Here is a 17,092-nt window from a genome sequence, read left to right on the forward strand (position 1 = left end):
CCATTTGTATTTATATTGCAGAGAGAGAGGAAGAGGTAAGAGAGAGAGGGTGGGGCAGAGAAAGAGGAGAGAGGAGAGCAAGAGTGCAGAGAGAGGAGAGAGGCGAGGGAGGGAGAGAGGAGAGATAAATTTGCTTTTTACTTGGATATGTATGGCTTACATATGTAGGAAGGAAGAAAAATGCATATTTCTCCAATCATATGTTATAATATATTCTACCAAATGCAAGTTGGCAAGAAAGGTTTTTTATTGATCACAGGAGGAAAAAAACTATTGTTTCTAAGACATTTCTTGAGTTTAATCACTTCACTTTTCCAAGCATAGCAGATACTCAGCACCAAAGACTGAATTGGTCACAGATGTAATATTGTTTATATAAGACATTGCATCATTAGTTGGTCACAGATTGCCAATGAAGGCTTTGGAAAAAGAAGACTCCATTTGAAGCTTGGTTTGGTTATAAACTTATGCTAACAAATCTGAATTCTTTTTGTTGTCTTAATTTCTTTTATGTACCTCAGGTGAAAAGAGATAAGCTGAATAAAAAAGGTTGAACCAAGAATTCGTGTAGGATACAATAGTATCTCAAAGCTTATAGGATCTATCAATCTCAAAATGGCAAATCCTTGTTAGCACACCACCCCCAAAAACGATCTTTAGCGGCACTAGCGTAATTGCCGCTAAATATTTTTTTAGAGACATGCAATTAGCACTCTTTTGTAAATGTTTCTAAAGCTTATAGCAATATTGGATGTTAGGGTGGGTAAAAAGTCTCACATTGGTTAGAGAATGGACTGGTGGTCTCCTAATATGGACTTGGGCAATCCTCCCCTCATAAGCTAGTTTTTGGGATTGAGTTAGGTCAGGATGTCATATTTTTACATGGTATCAGAGTCAAGTCCATCTCCATTTGGGCTCCCGGTCCACGCTCCAGTTGGGCCTATGCGTGAAGGGAGGGTGTTAAAGTGGGTAAAAAGTTCCACATTGGTTGGGAAATGGATTGGTGGTCTCCTAATATAAACTTGGCAATCCTCCCCTAATGAGTTAGTTTTTGAGGTTGAGTTAGGCGCAGGTGCCATATCTTTACAGATTCGATGGAAATTATAACTAATGCCGGTAAAAGTTTTAACATTCTTTATTAATACACATGTTTATTGCCGCTAAAAGTTGTTTTTGTTGTAGTGGCAAGGACGTGAAGTTCTTGGAGAATGACTCCTCGAGCTGGCAAGATAATGGAAAAAAAAAACTAGAATTTCTTGATAAAGACGTTGACGATGTACCTATTAGAGGCACAGAACACTTTCTGATATATATCAAAGGTTTAGTATTGCAATTTCAGAAACTGCTGGATTTATAGAGGCTGCTGGAGATGAGAAACAGAGAGATGCAACGCAAGAGGGAGCTCAAAATGATATAGAAAAGAACAAAATGCATAAGAGATGGTTGATAGAATCGCACAAGATGGCTATAGGAGTCTAGTGAATTTATAGAACAAGGCTCAATCTGATGATTTTATAAATAAGTACAAGGTCAAACTGATTGCAAAACGGTAAGCACAAATGTTTGGAGTAGATTTTTCAGAAACTTTTCCTTTGTTGCTCGTTTGGATACAATAAGAATGTTGTTCAGATTTATCAACTCAACAGGGCTGGAAGATCAACCAGCTTGATGTACAATCAGCTTTCCTCAATGGCTACTATGAAGAAGAAATCTTTGTACAACAACCTGATAAAATGGCTCCTGCTAAAGAAGGCGTTGTATGATTTGAAACAAGCTCCTAGAGTTTGGTATAGAAGGATTGATAGGTTGCCTAATGTATTTGATTGCAACGAGGCCAAATCTTGTTTATTTCTTCTTTCTTTCTTTCTTTCTTTGTCAATCTCTGTTTTTTCCTCCTACAATTGTTATGTTTCATGCCAAAATTATGTTATTTTCACTTTGGTCGTTGCAATTTAGAGTAGAATGAAACTTTACCATCTCAAGATTCAGTAGTTGTTGTAGTAGTTCCACTTCCACTTCCATGGAGAAGTTAGTACTACAATCTCATGCAATTACATGTTGTCTATTTAGCTATTTTACCAAGAATGGAAGAAATAAACAATGCATCATATTGTGGTTTTTCTTTTTCTGATAGGTAGTACAGTCGTTACATGGGTTTCAACTGCTAGAACTAGCTACGATACAAATTTATCGACACCTGCTCCTACTAGTCTATGATACAAGATAAAAGTAAATCTTGTAGATTTTTTTCCCAACCTTTTGGAGAAATCATCATAAAAAATCTCATATAAATAACATTACCAGAGAATTCTCTTCCTCAAGTTCCACATTACATAAATAGACCACCAGAACGAGATTCAACTATTGGGTCAATCCCATGGCGGCTTTCATCAGCAAGAGCTAAAGTTAACATTTCTGTGCAGAATTGATCATCCGGCTTGAACCACAATGCCTGTTTGGGAAATGGAACAACAGAATGAATATTATTTTGTGCAAAACTCTTATGTAAAACTATAGACCAAATATCTCATTTTCCATGTCAGGATTTTCCTTCATGTTTTAACTAAAATGGATCTTTTGGCATAAAACCACATCTTTTTTTAACAATAGCGTATTTACACATTTTGAATTGGAAACCCACCTTGTGGTAGTATGTAATAGCTGCCGTATAATTATTCTGCACAATTGCAAGAGCAACATATCAAAGCCAAGTTTGTTAATTCGTGCATCCCTGAACAAGGACATCATATACAATCAGAGAAATTTCTTGTTTCTGAGATTCATTACCTGGAGATGGTAAGTGTATGCAAGACCAGCATAAGTAGTTAGACTTCTCGTAGACAATGCAAGGGCTCTCTCATAATATGCAATTGCCTCATTGTACCTCCTGAAAGAAAGTTTTGCTTAATATTACCCACGGCTAAAATGTTTACAAACTTACCTTCAAAGGTGAATCCAAGATTTAAATTGTGGGTTTAGCATTTAAAGTTCTTAACACTAAACTCATTGCACTTTTAAAATTATGGGTTCAAAGGTTAATATTCATTAAAATTTTATTTATTGCATATATCTATCAATGTTTGGTATCAAAATATTGGGTTAAGCTGAACCAATTAAATAAAGGCTTCATCCGCCTCGGGGCAAATTTGATGACCCTAATATTAATTCCCTAAAGGATGGTCATTGGCCATATAGTCAATAACCTAAGAACTAAAAAGTTCTCTCAATTGATTCAAAGCATCATCCGTACAATAACTACATCGCATGCTTTTCAAAGAAAAAAAAGTAATAATCACACTGCTGGTGAAGCTGTTCAGATTTCTCCAGCTGGTAATTAGCACATTAACCGAAACAAATATGTTGATAAATCTTCTTAACATTTAAAGAACTTTTAGAAATACAAACCTCATCAAAGAATACTATGATAGCAAACCTGAGGACATGTAACCTCGTTATCTATGTTATTTTTGGATCTAATGAGAAGGAAAACAAATGGCCACCAAACTACAACTTGTACATACAGAACTAATATTAGCATAAGCCACTTACTTTAATTTTCTGAGGGCATGAGCAAGATTGATTACTGTTGATTCCCACATCTCACTTAAGGAAGATGGAATGTGAGACAATGTTTTCTCAAACCACCGCACTGCTTTCTTATACCTGAAAGAGTTGGAAGAGAAAATAAATAAAATGTTTGTAAAATGGATAAGGATACAACAAGAGATATCAACAGAATTTTAGGACTAAGGGGCAAGATACTCAAGTATAGTAGGTTGAACAAGACTTCAGAACAATATACCCATAATTTTCAAAATGTAAACTGTTCGAGATTAACACAGAAAATACACGTTTTATCACTTCTAGAGGATAAATGAGAGAAATGTTACGCAGCTTTTTAAAAAATTAGGTTATGCAACTAAATCATAAATGCCGCAAATTTCACAAGATTAAAGACCCTTACTCCTTCATATGATAAGCAACAACTCCAAGCTCATTATATACAAGTGGATCTGAGGGACATATTGACTTAGCCTGCATAAAAAACTAAAGGGAAACATTATCAGCACTGTTATTCGGGGGAACTACAGACAATTGTCAATAGACTTCAGGGTGAACAACCAGCATGAGCATGCATACTTGTGTAGACTCAGAGAAGAGAATTATTTTTTTTCTCACAACTAAAGCATAACCAAGAATTGAACATTGGAAGCCACGACTATGTATAGTCACCTGCTCAGCTAGTTTAAAGCTGTGAGTTCGCATATATTCCATTCCAATGTACAAAGTAGGCAAATGGTACCTGGAAAAAGAAAATTAAGGATTCAACCTGTCAAGGAAAATATATACCCTTAAAAGTAATAAGAGGGACTGCCAAGATAGGAAGTTACGCTAGTGGGCCAAAGTACAAAAGTTTCCTCCATTACATAAAATCCGCCTTTTTTGTGTTTGTTCCTTCTTTTTAATGAGTTGAGTTTAATTCATTTAAGAACTCAATCCTTCTTTTTGATTATTCGTGTTCCAATTCATATTTTTAGACTTTGTAATTGGTTGGTATTATGTTTTGGGACCTGTTGACATAGTTCAGGTTGAGACCCGAGGGGCTCGGAGTGGTATCACACAAGTTTGCAGCTTGCGGTGGCTGAAATCTGGTGACCGATGTAACGACCCATTCCTGTCGTTATGGATAAACCAATGGGGAAGAAATTTGGGCCAGAAAACTTTTGAGTAGTAACTTAAAATTTTTAAGATTAGGACAGACTTGGATGGAATCTGAGTCAGGTGAGGTCTAGGGCAATTCGATAATGGATTGAGGTTTATTTCTGAGTTTTGATTGTTTGAGCTGGTAGCTAAGATGCTAAGGAGCCCTTACGATCTTACAGAAGTAAATTCGAGTGAGTAGAACTCCCGGAATCGAATTTGGCGTGAAGGGGTTATCTTAGAACGTCAAGATTTGAGGTTGTGTAGTGAAATAGGCGCTTGGGGCACGAATTCCGAGCTTCTGTCTCTGTGCAAGTCGCTGAGGCGAGATTTATCATGCTATACGGGGGCCTTTATAGCGGGACAGTCGCGGGTTTTATTAGGGAAAAATCCAAAAACATTATTATTTGCTGCAACTTCGATTTTGAAAAGCGAAGGGCGACTTAGGGTTGTTTTTTTCAGCTTTCCTCCAAATCCTTAGGTAAAGGTAAGTTAATCATTCCTTCAACTTGTAAATCGATTCTTAGACCTTAGAATCTATGGAAATTCACTTAGGGAAAGGTTTTGGCTTGAAATTAATGGTGGAAAAAGCCTTAGTTAGGGGAGATGATCATGAACTTCGCCAAGGGTTAGGATTTTGATACAATCCGGGTAATTTAGGCTATTGTACATTGATTTCTTGTATTCTTTATTTGTTTTAGACCAAGACCATGCCAAGACACTTCAGAAAGGGAAAGCTCCAGTTCATTAGAGTTTCCAAGGTTTGTGTCGAGGTAGGTGATGGTTGTATTTTCCCATTTGTGTTATATGTACCTGTTAACTATTTCACTACTATTGCATGCATGATATATGATTAGGGAAAAAGGAAAGAATATGAAGGGAAATGATATCTTATGATCAATTTGCATGCAATGAATGTATTAATTGGTTGTACAAGTGTGTGTGCCATTTATTATGGTTGTGATTGTGATGTGTGACTTTATGTTGGATCAAGTATCACGCCGGTACATTTGAATAGGGTACCACGCCAGTACAATTGGATTGGGTACCACCCTGGTACATTTGGAACGGATACCACACCGGTACACTGACTATTGGAACGAGTACCACACCGGTGCACTAATAGTTTGGGTTTGGGTTCCATGAGAGAACCATCGTTTGACTGTTGCATTGTGACTGAGTATGTGTGCCTGTATAATAATTCAAGAGTTGGCATAACTCTGATGTGATTGTATCTTATTGCCTTACTATGTTGTAGTTTCTTGTTCATATTTCATTTACTGGAAATGGCTGCGTGATCCTACTAGTACAATGTTGTGTACTGATATTGCATTTGGTCTTTCTTTGTTGAGTACAAGAAATATTCAGGCAGTTGTTGAGAGACATCAGTTAGGAGATCATTGATCGTTCGGATTCAAGGGTGAGCCAGTTCTTTCAGGCTGCCGTGGATTCATCTTAGCTCTTAGTCCTTTCCTTTCGGACTCGGACCCTTTTAGACTATTTCTTTATATTTATTGCTTTTGGGGTTGTGTCCCCTTTATTCTAGACCATTAGCTAGAGTTTTGGTATAGTGACTTTCAGGTTTTAGGGAGTAACTTCCACATGTTTGATAAATTTCCTGAGTCTATGGGGACTCAGCTTTTAAACTCTTTTATTTAAACTATTTCAGCGTATTTAAATGTGTGTTTGGTTGATAGTATGCTTTAGTTGGATGTAGTATTGATCTCCCACCAAAGGATTAGTGTGGGGGTCACTTACAACTGGCCTAGGTAGTGACACCACATATGGTGCGAGCCATGATTGCGAAGGGGCTATGGTGATCACGATGAAGATTTGACCAGTCAAGGGGACATTTATTCTCTATGATTGCACAGATGGGCGGTACCGCTCTGCGGCTAATCTTCCTAACCGAATACGGGTCAGGCTTATCACTGTGGAATGCGGAGGCAACAAATGTCGACCCTCCGCAATCGCAACATGAACACCGCAATCGGGAAGGGCTAAGAGGAGAGTTGACTTTAGTCAGCTACTCCCTGCGGTCGCATGGATTTAGCCGCGACAGCGAAGGTGTAACTTGATCAGCCTTTGCGATTGCATGCCTTTGTCAATGATAGAAATGAAGGAATTACCTGGGTATAAATTAAAAGTGACGAATTTTAGTCCGTATTATGCCTTCTTTGAAAAGTGGAGCTTGTGAGTGATTTCTAATGAAGTGATTTTGGACATACAAACACAAGGTAATGATTTTATATCAGGTGAAGTTAGCAGTTTTAAACCTAGTTTCTTAATTGAGAGGGTATTTGGGCTCTAATTAGGAATCGAATTACATAATTTGAATCATAAGCTTATGGTAATCCAATTCAATAAATGTTTTGGGGGGTTGACTATTTGACTGAGGGTTGATCATTTGTTGACTTCTAACTTTGTATTGACCTTGACTAGTATACTGATATCATTGATTGATATTTTGCATATATTGATGCTATTTGAGGTTGGTTAAGAGATGATTTGGATGATTCAAGATTAGGGAACTTGTGGTTTCAAGGTAAGTGACACTTTAAGCTTTGGATTGCTTGTTTTTTCCAAAAGCATGACTTATAACTTGAATAAATGCTTTCAAATAACTAGTATGTTGTAGGACGAGCATGCACTAGAACTTGTATGCTATTTTTTGAGCTAAAAGCACTATGTTTGAGGTACTTTGACTCTATGAAAATATGTTATACTCACTTATGACACGATATTATTGAGATATGTATGCATGATCTATACATGTTTCCCGTAAAAATGAGCATGGCTTCCTAGTTTTTGCATTGACATGACGCATACTAGGCTATTTGACATTGTTATACATTCTTGATGTGTATGGCATGATAACTTGCATCAAATGGTCTTGCACTGTGACTTTTACATGCCTTGTTGAATTGTACGGAAAATATCAAGTTGATTATTGGCCTAGAATTCTTATTTGCATAGGATGGTTCAGTGTAGCAACTATGGGTTGTGAAGACCCATTTATTGGTCTACCAGTCCTATCTGCGTAGGGCCCACTATACATTCTAGTGATCCTATTCAAGAGGGTTCAGTGCAATTGTGCTTCATTTCGTGCTTGATGGCTATTGATTTTTTATACCTAATATGGTTATGATATAATGTGTAATACCTTGTTTGCAACATGCATACTATTTTGAAGACTTATTCCACGGGGCAAGACAATGGAGCAGATCGATGATATTTTTAGGCCCTTGTGGCTCACCAAATCACCTATAGCTCTATGCAGATTCCTCTACTAGTGCTACCAAGGAACATCACTGATCTTCGTTTGAGACAGTGTTCGAGATTTTCCTGAAGTGAGCCAACCAAAAATTTGTCTGACATCCTACACTGCCATGTGGCTTGTTATAAACCTCATCTAGCCAACTAGTCAACCATTAGTTTTAGGGGCATTGTTGGTCTTACAGGGGGAAGGAAGGTATTTTTTAGCCAAATTCAATAGGTTAGAGGAATTTTTTGGCCATTTTTCGTTCAACTTAGTATGGATGAAAGAATTAGCACAAATAAAAGTCCAAGTCTATCAGAAAATTTGAAATTACTATGTCTGTCACAGCTTACCCAGGAAATAATCTAGCAGCAGTGCGGTAACCTGACATTGCCTGGTCTCCTTCTTCTTGAGCTGCATAAGCATTTCCATATCCTATCCAAGCTGAAGCAAATGTTCCATCTAAGCTTGTTGCCTTACTGCAAAATATAAAAATTCAGAATACAAACTAAGACCTTCAACAATTGAATGTGGATGAATTATTTGTCAGCTACATTAGAATATCCAAAGAACCAGAAATATGAGATAGCACTTAGCTCTCAAAGCTTAAGCACTTACACGATTGCTAAGATTATCCATTTTATCAGGTAAAAGTAAATTGATAAGAGTGATTCATTCAGGAAATCATATCATTTAATATCTTCAATGGAAGGACCAGTCTTCACTTCAGTGACTGAGCAGTAAAGTAGAAAATCACCACCCAAAGGATACATTTTATTTGACAAGGGAAATCATAGATCACAAAAATCTTAGAGGAATTTCTTATGATTCAGTCAAAATTTTGGTAGACATTTACTTTTAATATCACTACCCACCACTCAGATTCTCACATAGACTTTTTTTTTTGATAAGGTAATATGTTATTAAAGAAAAAGGAAAACTACCAAGATGGTACAGGATACAAAAGACTATGTAGCCGTGTTTTCACTGGAACTATTGTCACATGTACCAATAATGTTGCATAAGACAGAGGGCGGAAAAACAAACTCCATATTCCAAACCTTGAAGAAAATGTTTGACCAGAAATATTGTCATGAAACAAAGAAGTTCCACGAGAGAGAATGATGGGTAGAATTGCAAATCCTCTTCTTCACGACATGATGACAAAAATATTTTTTTTACCTAAAATAGCGGCGTGCTTGGTCATATTTCTTGATACAATAGTAGTAGCAACCGACAGCAAACCATGACAGAGCCCTGAATAAACAACATTGTCTAGTGAACCAATCATATAATAGCAGTTTTCACCACAAATAATGGATATAGAAAATAAATAAAACTTACCATCAATCCAAACAAATTGAAACGCCATCTCTCCAAGTCCACCTTATACTAAGTTATCCACCAATAGACTAGAGTCTATTCTTTTAAAATGATGCAAAACATAAATTCAATGCCACATTGCATACATTTCAGACTATGAGTTGTTATCTACTAAACTGACACCTACCTATGGAGATTCCTATCTGCTAGTTATATACTCAACTGACACCGGTACTTTGACTCTGGAAGAGGCAGTATCCCATGGAATATAAACCTATATGCAAGCTGGCTCGAACACCACCATTCTAAAAACAAGACTGAAAATGGTTGACATGAAAGTCAAAACTTGAGCCAATTTTTTAATTCACAGCATGCTTAATTTTGAATAGTTTGCTAATCTTTCAAATTATTTTGTCTAGATTTTCTCTTGATTCCACAAATTGACTTGTTAATAATGGCATACTGGAAAATAGACGATCTCAATTTGGTATACCTTTTAATAATGACTTGTTAATATTTACACTTTAAAATTTGCATTAGTCCTTATACAACTATCTCTGACAAAGTTAGCACCGATGTATTGTAAAATCTACTCTTTTATGGGAAGTAAACTTATTCTCACCAATGCTTAAGCTGAAGATACTTTTCAAAGTGTAAATAATTTGGATGAAGTATTAGCACTGAATTGGTGTAATTTCGCTAGGCAGAGTCGTAATAAAGAAAGCGTGTTCCCTATGAAAAGGCTGGGTTTGCTGTTTCCACATCTACTGGAATAGATACTAAAGTTGGGTATGAGTACCAGAATAGACAAGTTGTTGATCCAGGGTATATCATGCTGTCATTATTTGGTTTTCCTTTTTCTATTCATCAACTATGTTATCATTTTCTTTTACCATTCTATTGAATAATATTGTTGAATATGTTGCATGAAAAAAACATGTGATATTAGATAAGTTGTGAACTTTGAAACTATCACTTGATTGACATATCAGAAGAGCAAAATTTGTTTGAACTCCCAACTCGATCCCCCACCCTATCTCTTGTAGTCTTGTTTGTTGCCATCTCTATCGAAATGAACGATCAGGGTAACATATAGGTTAAATGTCAACAAGAAAAGAGATCTTTACATGAATAATCACTTTTAACTCTATTGACCTTGAAAAGAACTCAACTCCCATCAAAAGGCTATGAGTAGAATCACATTTTTCTTAATTAATAAGAACTTGTCGTACTTTAGGTTTATTCAGAAAAGAAATCTTCATGTAATAGTTATGCCTTGTGAACGAATATGCAGCAATATATATTTTTCAAAACTCCAACACCAAAACTCAAGCCCACTCACTTTTGAGGATAATCCTTCACTAAATTGCAAGCCATAAGATACAGCTCATTGGAATGTCCCAACTCCATTGCTGCTGCTAAGTGCACCAGGGTACACTTGAGGTGGAACGGATCCTTTTCAAGCAATCTGTATTTTATCATGTACCAAAGGATAAGAGGAACAGGAAACAGCTGCCAAATTTCAAGTAGTGACATATACTAGGTACCAAAATACATGTGCTCAGTATAGAATGAGATCAAGCTAAAGCAAAAAAGGACATAATTTCCTTTCTGGTGGGTTACCAACTTACTCAGATGTTAGTTCAAAGCATTTCTGATATTCACCGCATTGATGATAGTACTCGGCTTTGCAGGCCAAAAGATCAGTGTTGGCTTTAAGTGTACACAAAACAGATTTGTCCGACAGCTTTGTATTAGGTCCACTCTGTTCCAGTTCTCTAAATTTGGCTTCCACCACATTTTCTTTATCATACTGGGAAACACGGGAAAAGAAAAAAATTATTCCATTGAAGAATAAATGGATATGCAAAACATAAAATTAAACTATCTATGCAGATGATAAAACATTTCAACATTTCTGTAATAATTCAAGTATAGCTTTTCTGTCTATTTATCAACATAAAGTACCAAATTCAATGTTCTATTTTTCAATTGAGTGAAACACAAAAGTTAAGTGTTTATGATCCACAAAGAAGGTCATATGGAATACAAAGTAGTCTATAAGAAGTGATTACCTTCTTTACCAAACAAGAATAGAATGAAGAGAGCCACCCATCTTCAGGACCAAATTGCAAACATGAGAGCACGGTTCTCTCTGAAATTCACTAGCGACTGGATTGGTCAATTTTTCAAAATAATTCCTTCAACAAAGATTACTTTAACACAATAATACTATCATCTAAAAAATTTAGCAGTTTTCAACAATAGTACCAACAATAAATAGCAATGTAGAAGGCAAAAACAGGAAAAGCACCAAAATTCATCAAGGTTTTAAGTGCAGAACACAACTAAAGAGCAGGCCTTGGTAAATAAAGGTGCAAAAGGAAACAAATGAAAGATATACACAAGTAATACTTGTAAGACAAAGGAATTTAAGAAGCTACAGTTAAGTGCATATATAAATGGCATCAATTGTTACAAAACTATTTAAAATTCTGATTCTAATGCTAAGAGGGGGTTTGACTTTCTAATTTAGGCTTAGTGGCTACTTCCCTACTAAATTTCTATTTCTAAAGACTCACATATTTATACAACATTTCTTTATCAATTAATATACCGCTTTGCTGCGGGGGGGATTACGGGTATCGAGCTTATAGGCAATGAGGGGATCCCTTAGTCTTGGTGCTTATATAAATGCTGCCACTGCACATAGCTTCAGAGTTTGAGCATATTACGAGCATTTAACAGCACTGAACAGTGAACAATAATAGAATGTTTGGTTAAAAGAAACAGGATGTCCATTACTTATAAAAACACACCAAGGATTTTTGGAGTACAATCCACTCATTCTCCAAAGGTAGTTGCATTTTTTTAAGACATTTTGATTTTATAAACTAGCTTGTACTATTTCATAGTTCCAAGGAGGTCCACTTTAACCAGCAAAGGTTCTCACCTTCATCACAAGTGAGCATGTGATTCTCTATCAGACATTCCAATGCCTGCAAATGAGAAAATGAGCATAGATGAATTTCATAAGATTCTCATGGAATTGAAAGCATGAAGGACCTATCAGGCTTCTATGATTAGGAAAAAAATGAGTATAAGATAATTAAGTATCTTCCGGAGTTTTACTACATAAATCTGGCTCCAATACAGTAATGGACAAGATTTATCCCCCCACGTCATCCCAAAAGGAGGAGAAAAAAGCTAGACAAGAAACCAAGAGACATACTAACCAACCCCTAGAGAAAGACTTCCATCAATTACAGAAGCAAGACTAGTATAGCAAAACTTACATACCTCATAACACAAAGGATCAGCCTTGATAGCAGCTTTATACCTAAAAAAAGTGTCATGGAGTTATAACAAGTCAGCTCCTGCAAATGATATAACTGAATAATTAACCACTAGACCACTATTAAAAAATAAGGAAAGACAGCCCAGCACATGGTGGAACTGTAATTCTTAACATCAGATTCAATGATATCTCTCGCAATACAGTTAACTTGAGATAGAATACATCTCTTTCGTTCCTGATCAGATAGGATCTTCCAGATTAATTTTTTAACCTAATTGTATGCACAAGAAAGCAAGGAATGAGAGGTAAGAAGATGGAATTGCTGATGATCAGAAATGCTGAACACAAGAAAAAAGACGAGGATAATTTGTTCCTGCAGTTATATTAAGGGGAACCGATAATTTTTTTATAGTATTAACAACCAACAAATGAAAGAGACAAAAAGAGGGAAAGGATGGGGTCCTTTAACAAAAGGTACATCCGTAAGATACAATATAGTCAAAAGTTAACTACTTCGACACCAATTATTGGAACATTTAGTTCTTTCTGAATGCTTTTCTTCTTTTGAGTTTAAGAGACTATCAGAAATCAGATGTAAGGAGTTTAAATGCTTTAAACCACTTTTATCTCTTTTTTGAGAAGAAAAAAAAAGATAAAAGTGGTTTAGAGTATTTACCACTTTTATCTCTTTTTTGAGAAGAAGAAAAAAAAGATAAAAATGGTTTAGAGTATTTACCACTTCTATCTCAAGGAACCCATATACCACTGTTAAACTTCTTCAGTCCTTGCTTAGTTGATTTACTAAGACGTACTATGTTCAAATTAAATGTGGAAAGTCACTTTACCTCACTTCCTATACTTTCTATCATTTCTTCTCCCACATAATTAGTTTGAAAACATGATTACCCGCCAAACAGAAAACATAGCACCAAACAATCTCTCCCGTGTCGCACAAGAATTCAGACCAAATCTACAACAACATACCCAGTGAAATCCACAAGTGGGATCTAGGGAGGGTAGAGGGTACACAGACTTCACCCCTACCTTGTGGAGGTAGGGAGGTTATTAAGACCAAATCTGTAATCCAAAATTATGTCTATGAACATCAGTGTATTATATCCAAACTATCACTAACCATAGTCGAGACTGTGCACGATTCTCCAACGCTTCATATGCCTTTCCCCTCAAAAAACATATTGCTGATAAAATCTGTCAAATACAGAGAATTTTGATTCTGTGGAAAAGTAGAGATTCATAACAGATTCCGCTAGAAACCCCCCACTAGGTCAGGGAGAATGGAGAAACTTACATTTATTTCACGATCTTCGCCATCCTTGTCTAAGTACATGCTGTTGCACTCCCTTGTGTCAGTAATATTTCCATGTTCATCCACTTTAGCATCACCCAGCATTAGAAGACATTGATCCCACTCCTTCAGTTCTTCCTAAAAATACAGAAATTATATAAGGAACTTTAAGCAAACTATTTTAGAACATAATAGGGTCCAACTTGCTGAGACTAATGCTTAGTCCAGTTAGTTACTCGTATGTTAGTGTAGGGATAAGTGCAAGATTATGATAACATCTTAATTTGGAAAATCCTTAATTAGTCTTGAGAGACATATATATGGTAGAAGAACAAAATATGGATTCAACTAGCATTTATAGTTAACCCTGATTGTTTAGGGATTGAGGCTTTGTTGACTGATTGAGTGATTCATAAGAAGATCCTAGTTTATGGGACAGATACTACAGATTAAAACCTAACCATAATCATACTTAGGGGCGTGAAATGTTGATAACTGAAAGAGGAAAGATGGCAACCTACATTCAAACGGTAGCACCTTGCCCAATGTAGGCAGCCATGTTATCAAAGGCAAAAAGTGAAAAGAAGCACAAATGTCTGTTGGACTTTAAGCGCAACACGCAAAAAGCATGGGATTCAAATTAACAAAAAATTCAAAATATGTAGTAGTTCAAGAATAATAGCTAAAAACACAAATTACAATTATATAAATCATTTTCAAAATTACAATTAGGTGAAATATTTATAGTTTAGTGCCCTCCCTATAAGACAGTTGGACTCTGAGACACACGACTTAACGCCTTTGTGTTTGCACTGAAGCACAGTCCAAGCGAGGTGAAGCACTACACCTGTTTGCACGTAGTTTCATGGCTTATGCATACGTCAAGCAGGCTTTCAGTAACATTAGAAGGTTAGTGGGGCTTGTCAGGCTGGGCATACTATCATGTACCATGTTGTTGAGTTAAATCTTTTAGTGTTCTACAGCTGGGTAGTGTGGCAACTGTAACACTTCAAGTTAGCGCAGACAAACAAAGAAGAATAGAACTAGAATCTGATCCACTCGTTCAGTTTATCTTTATTATTAGAATTGCTAGTTTTCTTTATATTCTCATTGAATAAAAGAAAATTTACAAGGTTTCAAGAGTGTGGAAGCTCAATCCTAGATAGAGTGGCAAAGCTGTGAACAAATGGATTAGGCGAAAAGGGGAAGTGGGGATCACCTCTAACAAGTTTATGCTTTCAAGTGTAGATTTTTACTCTCAACTTTCACCATATAAGGAAAAAGACCGGTTTCATTCCAAGGTGTACTTCTTTCATCCACTCAATAAACACTTGGTGCACAGAAAGAAGAAAGAGGTTTGAGGTTATAGTATAGATAAGGAGTGAAAGTTCAAAAACATTACTTGGGATGGGAAAAAATAGTTGATGCTAAAAAAAAAACACAGGGTTTCATCAAGCTTTCACATTTTCAAGCGACCTCACCAACATATGATCGAATCATCTTAAATATATCAACAACCATCCGACAAATGATGGCAACCCTTGAAATTTAACACCTGAGTCAAGTCCCAAGCAATCTAGAACATATGAATTTTTACATAATAGGGTCCAACGCACTGCTCGATACCAGCTTAAAATACAATTCTTTTTGTAGTATTTGTTCCCCATTTACTACTAATAACTAAAGCACCACCTACGTAATTCCATATCATATGCTAGAGGGTAGAGGCTGAACCTACTTTGCTAACTCACCACTTCTAATGTTAAAGCACAACAAGGAGCCTGTATAACTCAATTAACAACTAAGGTGTACCACTAAACATGTTGAATCCCCAATAACACTAATCCCATTTTCAAATATGAATTTGAATAGACTCTCTTTATTGCTATAAATATAGCTTTTTTGTCTTCCACCTTATCTCCACAACTTTGGGCAACCCCTTCCCCTTGCTCCTTTTTTTTTTTTTTCGTTACATAAATCAGCACAAAAATACAGTTCTTTGGGGTAGCTTTTGAGCCCCATTTTGCTACTAGACCACAACTATAATACATGTCATGTGGACAAACTAGAGCCCAAACCTACTTTTGTTAATCACCAAGTACAATGCATAAGTAGCCTGTTACTCAATTTAACACCTAAACATGAAGATCCCAGATAACCCTATTTAACACCTAAACATGAAGATCCCAGATAACACCAAAATGGATCCAAATAGACGTGAACATGACCCGAATTAGCTTGGAATAGAGAAACAATTCACACTAAATATCAACTAGAGAAAAAATTGTAAATTTTATAGATAGTAAAAAAGGGCATACGAGGCACTTGGCAGCTAGGTATCGGAAGCGGAGATCACGAAGAACGATTTGAGAAGCATTAAGAAGGTGAAAGGCACGGCGATAGTGTCGACCAAGATACAAAGCTTGTGCTTGCATGTATATATCAGCTGGGTCTGAAGTAATTGCAGCTACTTTATCAGCAAAGAAGATGGCTGAAGAATACAAATGCTTACTCACACAATCCCTCACAACACCTCTTAGCCTCTCAATTTCTTCTTCCCTCATTGTTTATTGGATACCAATTTCTCTTTTTTGATTGACAAGTTTGAATTCAAAATTCAGAGTTCTGGAATGATTGAGGAATCAGATTTGGGCAGAGAGAAATGGCAAAAGAGCGGGAGTAAGGTTTTGTTTGTGAAGAAATGGAGACGGGTTTTTGAATAGATAGTACCAAAATTCAAAGCTATTGTATCAACCTAACTGCATGTTCTCGATGGTACCATTTATTGATTATCCATTTTTTTAAATATATTATAATTTGTTAACTTAACTAATGAGATATTTATTGGTTTGATATAAATTTTGTAAGGCCAAGTAATTTTTGGGAAAAATTTAAAAAGAAATTGGAAACTAACATTTGTCCATATAATTTATTATTACTTGGCAAATATATTTGGTAAAATCCCAAGCTCAACATTTAGCTCCAAGTAGTTTTTGGAAAAAACTTGGAAAATATTTGAAAACTTGTGTTTGTCCTTTATAATTTCTCATTACTTGGCAAATATATTTGGCAAAATCCCCAAGTTCTAAAAAAATTAGATCTTAGGAACTTGGAAAGTTTTAAAAATAACCTGAATTTTTTATATTTTATAAAAACACCAATCATTAATTAATTTTAACTAAATATTTATCTACCAACTTACTCC

General features: G+C 35.9%; 1 protein-coding gene across 1 annotated transcript; it reads right to left on the reverse strand.

Annotated features, from left to right (window-relative positions):
* Nucleotides 1–2,085: 2,085 nt before the first annotated feature.
* LOC129871064 (anaphase-promoting complex subunit 6) lies at nucleotides 2,086–16,653 on the reverse strand. Its single transcript, XM_055945928.1, has 16 exons — nucleotides 16,206–16,653; nucleotides 13,891–14,025; nucleotides 13,717–13,790; nucleotides 12,584–12,623; nucleotides 12,237–12,282; nucleotides 11,359–11,438; nucleotides 10,915–11,096; nucleotides 10,626–10,751; nucleotides 9,143–9,217; nucleotides 8,314–8,439; nucleotides 4,234–4,303; nucleotides 3,965–4,047; nucleotides 3,550–3,663; nucleotides 2,788–2,887; nucleotides 2,642–2,677; nucleotides 2,086–2,452 (listed from the first exon to the last, which is right to left on the reverse strand). The coding sequence occupies exons 1-16, from the start codon at nucleotides 16,449–16,451 to the stop codon at nucleotides 2,330–2,332; spliced, it is 1,656 nt and encodes a 551-aa protein (XP_055801903.1). The 5' UTR covers nucleotides 16,452–16,653; the 3' UTR covers nucleotides 2,086–2,329.
* Between the last annotated feature and the right edge of the window lie 439 nt (nucleotides 16,654–17,092).

This window comes from Solanum dulcamara, chromosome 10 (genome assembly GCF_947179165.1).
Source record: "Solanum dulcamara chromosome 10, daSolDulc1.2, whole genome shotgun sequence".
Classification (NCBI taxonomy): Eukaryota; Viridiplantae; Streptophyta; class Magnoliopsida; order Solanales; family Solanaceae; genus Solanum; species Solanum dulcamara.